Source organism: Onychostoma macrolepis, chromosome 06, assembly GCF_012432095.1.
Source record: "Onychostoma macrolepis isolate SWU-2019 chromosome 06, ASM1243209v1, whole genome shotgun sequence".
Lineage (NCBI taxonomy): Eukaryota > Metazoa > Chordata > Actinopteri > Cypriniformes > Cyprinidae > Onychostoma > Onychostoma macrolepis.
The window spans coordinates 4,232,010-4,244,476 of NC_081160.1; the positions used below are offsets into that span (position 1 = coordinate 4,232,010).

At 37.4% G+C, this 12,467-nt stretch overlaps 1 protein-coding gene across 2 annotated transcripts in view; it reads left to right on the plus strand.

The window, feature by feature from the left end:
• Window positions 1–12,467, plus strand: part of nbeal1 (neurobeachin-like 1) — a 61,763-nt gene that overhangs the window by 4,237 nt on the left and 45,059 nt on the right. For both annotated transcript variants that reach the window (XM_058778393.1, XM_058778394.1), the window contains exons 3-6: window positions 6,028–6,119; window positions 9,821–9,982; window positions 11,280–11,361; window positions 12,244–12,371. In XM_058778393.1, the coding sequence (XP_058634376.1) occupies window positions 6,028–6,119; window positions 9,821–9,982; window positions 11,280–11,361; window positions 12,244–12,371 (464 nt within the window). The remainder of the gene's footprint in view (window positions 1–6,027; window positions 6,120–9,820; window positions 9,983–11,279; window positions 11,362–12,243; window positions 12,372–12,467) is intronic.

Genomic DNA, 12,467 nt, shown 5'->3' on the forward strand with positions numbered 1-12,467 from the left:
AAGTGTAAAATTTGTTTGGCTATGTGGATGCTAAGATGTTTTTTTTAATGCATTAGGAAACAGGCTTTGCAAGTGTGCTCTAATGGTTTCTAGGGTCATCTTTTTACTGGTTTCTATTTATGACTCAGGCCCCTCCTTCTAATTTAATGGTGTGCTCATGTTATGGTAGAATTAGTTTAATTACGTTTCTGACTAATAAAAGCTGTTTCTAACTCTAAAGTTTCAGAAAGCTCCAATTTAATGTGCGCTTTTTTAAAGAAGTGTCTTATGCGCACCAAGTCTGCATTTATTTGACAACAAATACAGTAAAAAGAGTAATATTTTTGAAATATTATTACAATTTAAAATAGCTGTTAATTTGAAAATGTCATGGTCAAGAAGCATTTCTTTATATTATCAGTGTTGAAAGCAGTTGTGCTGCTTAAAATCACACAATTATTTGATGAACAAAGTTCAGAAGAACAGCATTTATTTGAAATAGAAATCTTTTGTAGCATTAAAAATGTCTTTACTGTTACTTTCGATCAGTTCAGTGCATGCTTGCTTAAAAAAAAAGTATTAATTTCCTTAAAAAATTAAATGTATAACTTACTGACCCCCAATTTTTGAACGGTATTGTAAGAAGAACCAAAATGGCAGCAATGTTAGAAGTTAAAGGGTAGTTAAGTTGATTATGCATCAAAAAAATACTTAGTATGAGCAACAGTTATAGTAATATTTGACTTGGCATACTATTAACAAGTACCTTATGTGGCAAAAGTGTCAAAGACTTACTGCATTTAGCAGTGGTTTCTGTTTGCATTGGTTCCTCCATGTAAATGCATTAAATCCTGTTTTTCAGAAACCAGCAGGTAATTCAAACAGTATCTGGTCATTTTCTTTTGGGTTGTGACTCGTGAGAGAAAAACACTGTTCAGACAGTAATGAGACTGGCAGCTAGCTCCTGTAAATAATCAAATGACATTACAACCCCATAAAAACAGATTGGGTTAGATGATCTTTGTGGTGTATTTCATGTATTTTTGAGATGGAAACACCCACCAAGTGTGACGTCTTTGCTGTCTTTCTGAATGACAAAAATGGCAGATGGACAAATGTCTAAAAGGCAGATGAGTTGAAAATGACTGAAGGAAGAACCGGACGGATTGAATGAGGCATTCATGATGAAAGTGCTTTCCTTTTATAAGGTCTGTTTACTCGAGCAGTTTAATAGATGCTGCACTTTGTGTTTCCTGGTTACAGTCGTGGTCTCAAACACGCACGCACACACACACACACACACACACACACACACGTGCGTGCGCGCCCCCTCTGAGATAATGATAGACTGCACAGAGTCACTGTACACACATATGTGTCAGCAGCAGTTGTCTTGTGAATGGGACGGAGCTACTTGTGCGGTGACCTTTGACCCGGTTAAGACCAGTGATTATCAGGGCTTGTCCTTCAGTGATAGCTATAAACGGCTTTTACAGGGCTGTGTGCTATTTATACGTGTACACACACACGTACAGTACTCATCCATTAGTCCTGTTTAAAGAGAGACAAAGAGGAAATCCTCTGTTTGTGAGTGTAATCCACTTTCTCTTCATATTCTGTCATATACTGACAGGTGCACTGTGGAAATGAAATTGGCTGGATCTAGTACTGTACATTCTGGTAAAGAAAGTACAGCACGCTATTAAAACTAGAACAATTAGGTTTAGCTGTGCTGCATTGCACCACAACAGTGTTCATCGCTTTGTTGTTAAAGCTTGTTTTTAAAGGGATACTCCACCCCAAAATGAAAATTTTGTCATTAATCACTTACTCCCATGTCGTTCCAAACCCGTAACAGCTTTGTTCGTCTTCAGAACACAATTTAAGATATTTTGGATGAAAGCCGGGAGGCTTGTGACTGTCCCGTTGACTGCCAAGTAATTAACACTGTCAAGGTCCAGAAAAGTATGAAAGACATCGTCAAAATAGTTGAATAATTTAATTCTGCCACATTTTTCATTAGTTATTCGAAAGGTGTAATAAAGTGTGGTAAGACACTTATATAGTAAGAATATAGATGTAAATGTAAATGAATTAGTAACGAATATATATGATTTTGAATTTGTATAAACAATTATTTTAAAGTGTTTTTTGGATCATTTGGTTAATTTATAGTTATAATTATTATTATTCTATAATATATAATTATTCTCTAATCAACTCTTTATGTTTATGGTCATAATTTCAATATGCATTGAACAAAAATGAATTATTAAATTATAATTTCAAATGACTTAAGTCTTTAACCAAAGCTACGTTTTAGCTAAATTGTCCCACATTAAAGTCAATTTAAAATATGTAGACTACCGTTCATAAGTTTGGGGTCGGCATGATTTTAATGATTAATGATTTTAATGAGTGTATTATGCTTACCAGTATACAGTAAATACTGTAAAAACAAAACTATTGTGAAATATTATTACAGCTTAAAAGAACTGATTTCTATTGTAACGTTTTGTAAAATGTAATTTATTCCTGTGATGCAAAGTTGAATTTTCAGCATCTTTACTCCAGTCGTTAGTGGCAAAATGGCAGGCGTGCAGATATATCAGAAACTTGTTAATGCATTCCCAAATATTAGTTTTTATTGTAACAGCAACGTTTTTTAGGGGCTTTAATGATGCTTAATACTATATAGTAACAGTTTTGGCCTTTCAGGACCCCTTCGTCACAGGGCCCAGGACAGATTTCCACAGTTGTTGTCCTCCTAACATCTTCTGCACACCTGTGTGGTTGCTCATAAAACAGATGTTAATTAATCGAAAATGCCTGCACATCTGTAGACCGTGGCTGCTTTCTTTTGCCTTGTTGTCCTTTCTCTTTCGCCATCTCATCTGGTTTGCAGATTCAGAGGGCACTGCAGGACTTACATACACACATGAGAGAGCAAGAGGAGATGAGGACAGCAGGGTGCAAAATTTAGTGTGAGAGAGAAGTAAGAAAACTGAGATGGTGGGGTGTGAAAGAGGAAAATGTGTTAAAGTGAGAGAGAGCGAGCGACTGGAAAGTGCTGTGCAGGCCTGTGCCATCTTACTCACAAATACCCGCTTTCCTCACCATGGTAACAGTCCCTGTCCGATCCTCGCAGGAACACGAGTTCCTGTTGTGAAGGATTATTTGACTACTGAAATGCACAACTTGGATATTAGACGAGAGAGAATAAACGCAGAGACCGTCTGTTCATGTGACATTAAGTCAGATAGGATTTAAAAGAATATTTCCTCTTGTTTTTAAGCCAGTGTTTGTGTACTGCATGCTGATTGCTACAGAAAATAATTTCTCATCTTTTAGAGTATAAAAACAGCTTGTATTTTTGGTTCCCTCAACTAAGAGCCAGTAGTATTTTTCCTTTAGCTTTTGAATTGTTGTAGAGTAAGGTCTATAACCAACAAAAGTTTATGATTCTTACATGTTTTTTTTTCATCAAGATAAACTCTTATGAACACAACTGAAGAACTGATTTTTTACATACCTCTTGCAAAATGTCAATAATTTTAGCAAAATAAGAAGGATCATAAATCTGGAGGATTTTTCTGTCAAAAAGTTGGCAGTTTAACGGCTCAGGACTCATGAACAACTATCACAAAATATAAAAATTGTCATGGATCATCCAGGTAACGACACACAGTATTAAGATTCAAGGGTATGTAAACTTTTGAACATACATTTTATGAATTCAGTTATTATTTTTGTCTTGTGGAGTAAATGTAAACATCTGTTATGTGAAATAGCTTATTCAGGACAGTAGTAATAAAAAATGATATGCAATTTTCCTGATCCCTCTTATTTTGTTAAAATTATGAACATTTTGCATAATCTGCAAGGAGTAAACTTTTGAGCAGAACTGTACAATCGCTGGAAGTAAAAAGCTAAAAAGCCTGTAAATTAACTACACCACGGTCATTGTGACTTCAATGTCACCGCCATTAAGCTTCCAACAATGCTTTCAATTTTTATAAAAAATCTACACCTTGAAAGTTTGAGTTAAAATAGTTTGCAAGAATGTGTTACTCACAAAGTGAGTTTACTGTACCCGTTTAGTGTGATGCCGTTTAATATCCCTGACAGCCTCTGTAGTCCCATTTAGCCATTTGTTAGCAACCTGAAAACAACCAATCTTTTTCAAGACATAAAGCTTAAAGAACATGAATGGGTGTTAATGATGTATTTTATGTCATAGAACAAAACATTATTTTGAGCTTGTTTTAACCACAGACCATTTTTCAGACAGTTATGTTGAAACTCGTTCAAAAAACCCATTTATTTTGGGACGATGGAACCAGAAGTTCAAAAACATTTGAGTTTTAGGACTATTAAAGTATCATGTTGTTAGCTTAGCAAGCATGCTAACACAACACTGCCTTAGAAGGCTCTGTCTGTGTGGACAGCAGACAGTCAGACGAGTTTAAATACTTGTCGACTTGGCTTGTAAATGCATGTTTCATTTGTTTTAACAAATCAAGGGGAGGGGCAGCGTTATTCTCTGTGGAGACTGACAACATCCCAAGCTTACATTACATTTAACCAGCAGTAGCCTGTTTCTTGAAAGAGAGGATAACAGATTTGGAAATGATCACAGGAGAGAGAATATGCTGCATACTTGAAGACAAATTATTATGGTGTGTCAAATGGACAGGATGTCTTGCCCATGTGATTAGAGTGAGCTGTAGGTCATACGCCCGGCATTAGCGATGCTTCGCATTAGCCAATCTCTGCCAGTTTTCTGTCTATACATAACCATTTCTGAAATAAACCCTCAGAATAGGGCTGTTAGTACTAAGTAGTCATTTATCAGATACTTAAATCCTACACAAAAGCCACGCCAATTTGACATGAACAAACAAATCAAGTTACTAAATTATTATGCAGGAGTCATTCAGGTGTGCAGGTTACAACAAAATGGTTTCCCCCAGGGTGTGCAATATAAAAAAGGCTACTTATAGTTAATGTTTACCAGTTTTAGAAGAAGAAATGCTTAATCATTTAATTGGGAACTTGACATGCATGAGTAGGTGGATGTGACCGACTCGCCCCACACCCTTCCAGCTGGAAAGGGCATCAGGAGCAAGGCAGTGCCGTTCTGTGGCGTGAGCTCTAAATAAACAGGGTGTGCCACCTTTGGCCAGATCTAGACCTCAATAGACATGTGTCTTGCCACTGGATCCCAAATGAATGGGGCTTTTCTTTTCCACACACACACACACACACACACACACACACACATAAACACATTCTACTTGTTTTTTGTGTTTGGAAAACACTCCTTTTGGTGTTGTGTTGTCCATATCTCCTAGTGGTCAGTTGTTTTTTGCTGTGGACGTGCATAGCTCTGTTCTGATGATCTCACCGAGAGGAATTTTTGAGCATGATTTCCTGTTCTGGATGTCTGAGTGTAGCACAGCTTAAACATTGACCACACAAACGGCCGCATTGAGTCGTGATACACTCCAGCCACGTCAATTACAGCGTCACATGTTTCATGAACTCGCGCTGCCAGCTCATCAGATTGCTATTGATCGAGATTTAATTCTGCACGTGGTAATCTGGGTGAAAGGGTTTGTGTGTGGATATTTCTAAGGAGCGTTGTTCTAGGTCAAGCTCGTCTGTTTTCTGGAATGCTGGAATGTGTATCAGGTTGGCGATTCCTGTAGGAATGTAGTCAGGCCGGTTTGTTAGTCGTCAGGTGTCTCGTGTTGCACCTGATAATATCCACCCGCTAACGTAAAATATTTAGACACACCTTAGAAAGATAACTCTAATTGAAAACATTCCTGTAGCACAATGACAAGGTCATGGTTTCGATACCCAGGGTATGCATGAACTGATAATACAGTATACCTGAATGCAACTCAAGTCACTTTGTATAAAAGCATCTGCCAAATGCATAAAGGCACACCTAGCAGTAGACTGCATTTCCATGATTAATTCTCTCTGTGATTAACACATGTCCTTTTTCTTTGTTGTTTTCCTGTTGTCTGAAACCCATAGAAGGACCCGGACTACCTGAAACTCTGGTTGGAGATCTTCATCGGTTCCTACGAGAGATGTCTGGATGTGGATTTCGAGAAACCACCAAACAGGTAGACTTTATTGTAGTCCAGTACGTTCATCCATCAATCTAACCATCCGAGATGCACTTAAACCTCCATTATCAAGTGAATAATTGCTTAAAAGAATGAGATTAAGTTCACAGTTCCTTGTCACATCTTTTCATGCATAGCCTTTTGACTGTTAGTATCAGGTCTGGTCCACTTTGGGGCTTAGTAGAGCCCTGCATTTCAGCCTGGGCCCGACGGGACCTGACTTCTTTATGCCTCTAGGGCCGGGCTTCGGGCCAATTTTCACGTCATAGTTCAGACGCTGTTTTAGGCTTCTCCTTATTTTTATATTTATATTTTATATTCTTCAGCACAGCTGAAGAGTTCTGCGTTCAAAGACACACATTAGGCTAAAGCTTGCCGCAAAGCACCAGCAAAATAATTACCATGAATGTGTCCGGGGGAAATAGTGAGGAGATATTTGAATTATTTAAACTAGTGTTTTCTGAGTCCGTTTCGGATGAAGTTGCCGATCCGAACTCGCTGTCTCCTCATTAGACGTGCCTTTAGAGAGAAATGCATCTTTATGGATTATGATTATAATGAAAGAGTTTTTGTTTTCGATTTGTTTTATTTAGTTAAGTAGTAATTTAAAGCTTTCTATAGATATATTTATCATGTCTGTGAGGCATGTATTCGCTGAATTTCTTTTGTGAATCGCTCCTGTTCAAGATGAGACGGTTGTTTTCTTTATTTTATAAAAGCACAATGTTTTCTTGATATTGTGAGTGCACACAAATAAAAGTAGACCCTTTACTGTTCCAAATGATGTATTACTCTTACCTTTATGAGCAAAAATGACGGCATATCCACTGGAAAAAAATGCAAGTGATTGCGCTGACATCTCCATGTCCTGCAAAGCGCGCTTTAACTTGCACTCTCCACACAAACTATTGGATACAGCGCACATTTATCTAGGTTTAACGTTTAAACATTGTTATATGCTTGAACTGTTTTATATCTATAGATTTTATTGTACGCAAGTCGTGATGATTTGAGAAGGCTAAATTGATGAAACATAGACTATGATCAGCTTACTGTATGCCGCTGGCCGCTTGGTCGTTACTTTAAAAAAACAAAAACTTAACGAACAAAAAATGCTCCACAAACATTTTTCGAAATTAACTTTAATAAAAAAACTAAACGAAATATGATCAATTTGCCATTACATACAAAACTGAACTAGGCTATTTTAATAGCTGAAACAGTAGTATAAGCTGTTTTGGGAGAAGGGGGAAAAAAAGACTTGGGCCGGTACTTCTGTTAAGCTGTCGGACACGGGCCGGGCTAGGGCCTGAGCGTCTCGGGCCGGGGCCGGGCTTGGGCCTAAATTTGAGGCCTAAATATGTAGTTTTGTATCCTGAATCACTTCCTGTGTAGAACTGTGTAGAAGTGGAAGGTCGGCCTTCTAGTACATATATGAATGGGTGTAACCCTAATGCTCAATATGGCGGCTGTAGTCCCGCATCCGTTTAAAAGAGCCAATCACCATTTTGGTAGAGGCAACATCATAGAACATCACAGCTGTAGAAATAAAAGTCCCATCTTGCAGTTAAAAGAGACTAATTCTTTTTTTTATTTACTTAAGAATGCACATATGAATTAGCCCGACTACCCTGAAGAATTACTTTTTTGGAGAATTTGAGCTTAAAGGCACAATCACATGCAAGGCTGCAGACTAAAGTGACTTGCCTAAGAGACTTACTGGTATAAAAGCCAGCCAATCAGATTTGTGATATTTGACCATTTTTGTGTACTATATGTCCAGTGTTATTTTAGTATTATTGATGTATTATTATCCACCTTATTTTTCATCGCCGAAGTAAGCTGTTTTCTGTGAACGTGTGAGACTTCTGGTTCATTCCCTGCTGTAGGGAAATAACGACAAGAATAACAAAGTACTGTAAACAGTAAAACAGCTACAAACCAGTGTGTTTATAATTAAGACAATACATTAAAATAATATGGTAAGAAACACCAGTCTGCAATATCAAGCAGAAAAACTAGTTTTTGTGTACAGCTAACAATTGCTGGAAGCGGGTGACATTGGAAGCCAGACATGTTAAATTTACAAATGGCTGTGCCGGCTCTTACAGGAAAAATGGTGGATAGTGTTTGTTAATATTTTGAATTAGATTTTATTTTAATATTTTCTGTTTTGACTTTAATTTTAGCTAAGTTTGAATAATTTTGTTGTGCTTTTGCTGTTTTTAGTAGTTTTTTTTGTATTGTTTTGCTTTTGTAATGTTAGTACTTGAAGTTACACTAAATGAAAATGAAAAGTGTTTCCTTAAAGTTTAAGTAACAAAGTTAAGTAACACTTTTTTAAATTGTTTTAGTTTTATTTAATGACAATAACCCTTAAGACTGTCTTTGAGTAGTTTGTTGGTGTGTAATATGAGACTGAGACTAGACAGGAAGTACGCCTTTTTTAACCTCTGTTAAACTTAATAAAGTTAAATTTAATGGTTTAATATTAAAGACACATCACATGATTGTTTTGGTTATGTGTCTGTTTGTGTACATGCATGTCTGTGGATAATGAGCTGTATTTAACGGATGCCCTGCCATCAAGGTCACATTCTGATGCAAGTGAGTGGCAATACAGAGAAAATCCAGCCAGTCCAGTCTCTGTGTGAATATGTGTGTGTGTGTGTGTGTGTGTGCATGGAAAATTGAAGAGGCTAGAACTAGATAAAAGTGGGAAATAAGAGTTGCAGAGGCTGATGAACAGAAAGAGGGAGAGTGTTGAAGGATTTATGCGGCGGTAGTGCAGGGTATGTAGCATGAGAAAATCACTCTCGCTTTCCCAGCTGTGGTCATGTGATCATGAAGTGCTTAGGCTGTCAGATGAGATTACGTAATGCGGAGCCAGAGGAGAGCCAGGAACCGACAGACGGAGAGAGAGATGGGATTGTAATGGGTTTATTCGTCTCTCTCCTTCACAGCTGTGCTGTTCTTCTCCCACAGATCCGCTTCATTACTGTACAGTACTCTCACTCTTTTAGATGCTGGAAAAACACACTCTTGTAGTGCAGAGTATTTGCCTTCATAGTCAGGACTGCATAATAACAAATACCAGAGGTGCTGTAAAGGAGTAATTCACCCAAAAATGACAGTTCTGTCATCAGTTATGCCTTCAAACCACATATGTTGGTCTTCATGTTCAATGCAATTGGTCCCCAGGGGATTCAAGAATCACAAAAGCTCCATTTAAGTGTCATAATCAATATATATGGACCATTTTATAATGGTTTTGCGTTTATAATAGGGCTGTGTTGAAAAGGATTGTTTAATCCATTCTCATTTTGATGAACTGATGAATTCCTACAATTGATCTTTTAGTCTTTGTTGTTTTCAGTTAATGCATGAACAAAACTTGGCTAGAAAAGCAGCATTTTGTGCAAACTTGTTTTCATGATGGATTTCTTCCATATTTTATGCATGTTTGAACAAATCCATCATGAAAACAAGTTTTTGTGACAGCCACCATTTAAATGTTTATATCTTAAACAACAGTCTAGAGTAGAAATGTATTTATATCTTTTAAAAGTTGTTATTATAATGTTATTATAACCAATTGAGATCGGAATTTAATAGAATTTGCAAGTTTGTGATCCGAATCGCAAGCTTGTGAACTGAATCGAATTCAAATTTCTGATGATTTTGCATGTGTGCTGCAGGTTGGAGGAGACGCCGCCCGTCATGACGCTGTTACCTGATAACATCCTGCAGGTGTTGCGTCTGCAGCTGCTGCAGTGTGTGCAGAAAGCGTCTGAGGGACTGGAGCCCGAGCAGCAGACGTTGGCCCTCCTGCTCCTCAAGTTTCTCATCGTCATCTGCAGGTCAGACTCAGAGGGCCTGATGGAAGAGAAGTGCTTTATGGTTAAGAAAAAACAGATTGCAGAAACAGATCAGTATTCGAGCTAAATGCACAAACCTACTCAAGTAAAAGAGTCATTTGAACTGTTTGGATATCGAGTCTCTTATGAAAATATGAAGTGCACTGAATCTCAGTAAAAACAGAAACTGGACACCTGTGATCCTGCTGAATGTTTCATGAGTTCTCAGAGCACCTGCTGCCGAGGGTTCATGCGTGGTTTCCACTTTCAGCGACACATCGAGACTTTTAAGGGTCCGACAGTGCTATTGCTCGAATGGCAGCTGATACTCAAATGTACACACACACACACATCCCTTAATGAGGACATCCCATAGACTGCTTTGTTTAAGGTTGTTTAACATGACTCTAGTCAAACCCTTAAATATGTTCATTTTAGATGGTTACAGTTTTTAGATGTAAAAGAGACATTTTTTTTAGACATACACTACCATTCAAAACTTTGGGGTCAGTAATGAAAATATTTTAGAAATGAATCGTTTTATTCAGCATAGTTTTATACAAGGATGCATTAAATCGATCAAAAGTGACAGTAAAGACTTTTCTAAATAATGTTACAAAAGATATATTTAAATAAATGCTGTTCTGTCGAACTTTCTATTCAAAGAATAGAAAAATCATGGTTTTCCACAAAAATATGAAGCAGCACAACTGTTTTCAACATTTCTGATTATCATTATGAAATGTTTCCTGAGCAGCAAATGAGCATATTAGAGTGATTTCTGAAGGATCGTGTGACACTGAAGACTGTAATGATGCTGGAAATTCAGCTTTGATCACAGGAATACAATTCATTTTAAAATGTTACAATAGTAAATTGTTATTTTAAATCAATTTTAAATAATATTTCACAATGTCATTATTTTTAATCAAATAAATGCAGCCTTGGTGAGCATAAGATACTTTTTTCAAAATATTTAAAACATCTAACCGACCCCAAACTTTTGAACATTAGTGTAGCTCCTGGGGCAGTTTTGTGTTGTTCAGTGAACATATATTCACATGCAGGTCCACTCAGTGAGATGTTGTAATTTGTCCACACACAGACTCTGTAGCGTCAGCTGGATGTCCTGCTTCAGCAGCAGTCAGTGTGTGATTTATGATCATAGGGCTGGCAGGGGAATCTCTCTGACAGCTAGAACTAATGGTCTTGTCATACGGCAGACACACACACACACACACACACACACACACACAAACACAGTTTCTCCACACTGACAGCTGTGTGATGTGTCTGACAGGAACCTGTCAAATGTGGAAGAGATCGGCGCCTGTTCCTACATAAACCACATCATCACCATGACAACACTTTACATCCAACAGGTCTGAAACTCGCTTCAAAATCAAGTTTTTTTGTTTATCTGTTTATTTCTCACTTTCTGAGTCTTTTTCTTTCCCAGTCTCTTTCTTTTCCTATTATTTCTAGTCCGTTCCTTTTTGACCTTTTCTTTACTTTTTCTTTTCCTTTTCTTTTTCTTTTTTCTTTCCATTCCACTTACTCTTCCTTTTTCTGTATTCCTCTTCACTTTTCTCGTTTCATGTTTCTCTTTTCTTTCTTGAGGAAGACTAGAGGAAAGGGATGTGGAAAATAAAATATTAAAGAAGAGGAAATGACCGGAAAATAGAGAGGAAAATAATGAAAGCATTTGGACTTCCATTTCCACTCCTCTTTTATTGTTTTCCTGGCCTTCCTGTTCCTTTCCTTTTCCTTCTCCTTCTCCCTGTTCTCCTTTTCCACTTCCTCTTTATTTTGCTGTCCTTTATTCTTCTTTTACATTTCCTTTTTCACATCCCTTTCCTCTTCCTTTCCATTTTCCTTCCTTTTGACTGGAAAATAAAGATGAAATCTGAAAGCATTTCCTCTTCCATTTCTTCTCCTCTTTTTCATTTTCTTCTCTGCTTTCTTTTCCTCTTCCTATTTATTTATTTTCCTTCCATTTCCTTCCCTTTCTCTGTATTCCTCTTTTCTTTTTCCATTGAATTATTATTATTATTGTTTCCTCTTCTTCTATCATTTCTTTTCGTTCCTTCTTCCTGTTCCGTTTCCTGTTTTCCTCTTTCTCTTCCTTCCCTTCCCTTTCCTCTTCCTCTTATTTCTTTCTCTTCCATTTTCTCTCCTCTTTATTGTCCTTTCTGTTTCCTCTTTTTTCCCCTCTTTTCCTCAATATTAAGGTAAATCAACACTTTTCCCCCCTCTCTGTTTAGCTGAAGAGTAAGACGAAAGAGAAGGAGTTGGCTGATCAGACACAAGCCGAGGAGTTTGTCCGTCACGCTTTGGCCTTCTGTGAGAGTCTGTATGATCCCTATCACAACTGGAGGCATCGCATTCACGGGTGAGATATGCAACCAATGCCGATCCCACAGCTGAAGCGTTTCAGAAATAACTGAAATATTTCTCTTTGATGACACATGTTGCGTCTTACACTTTC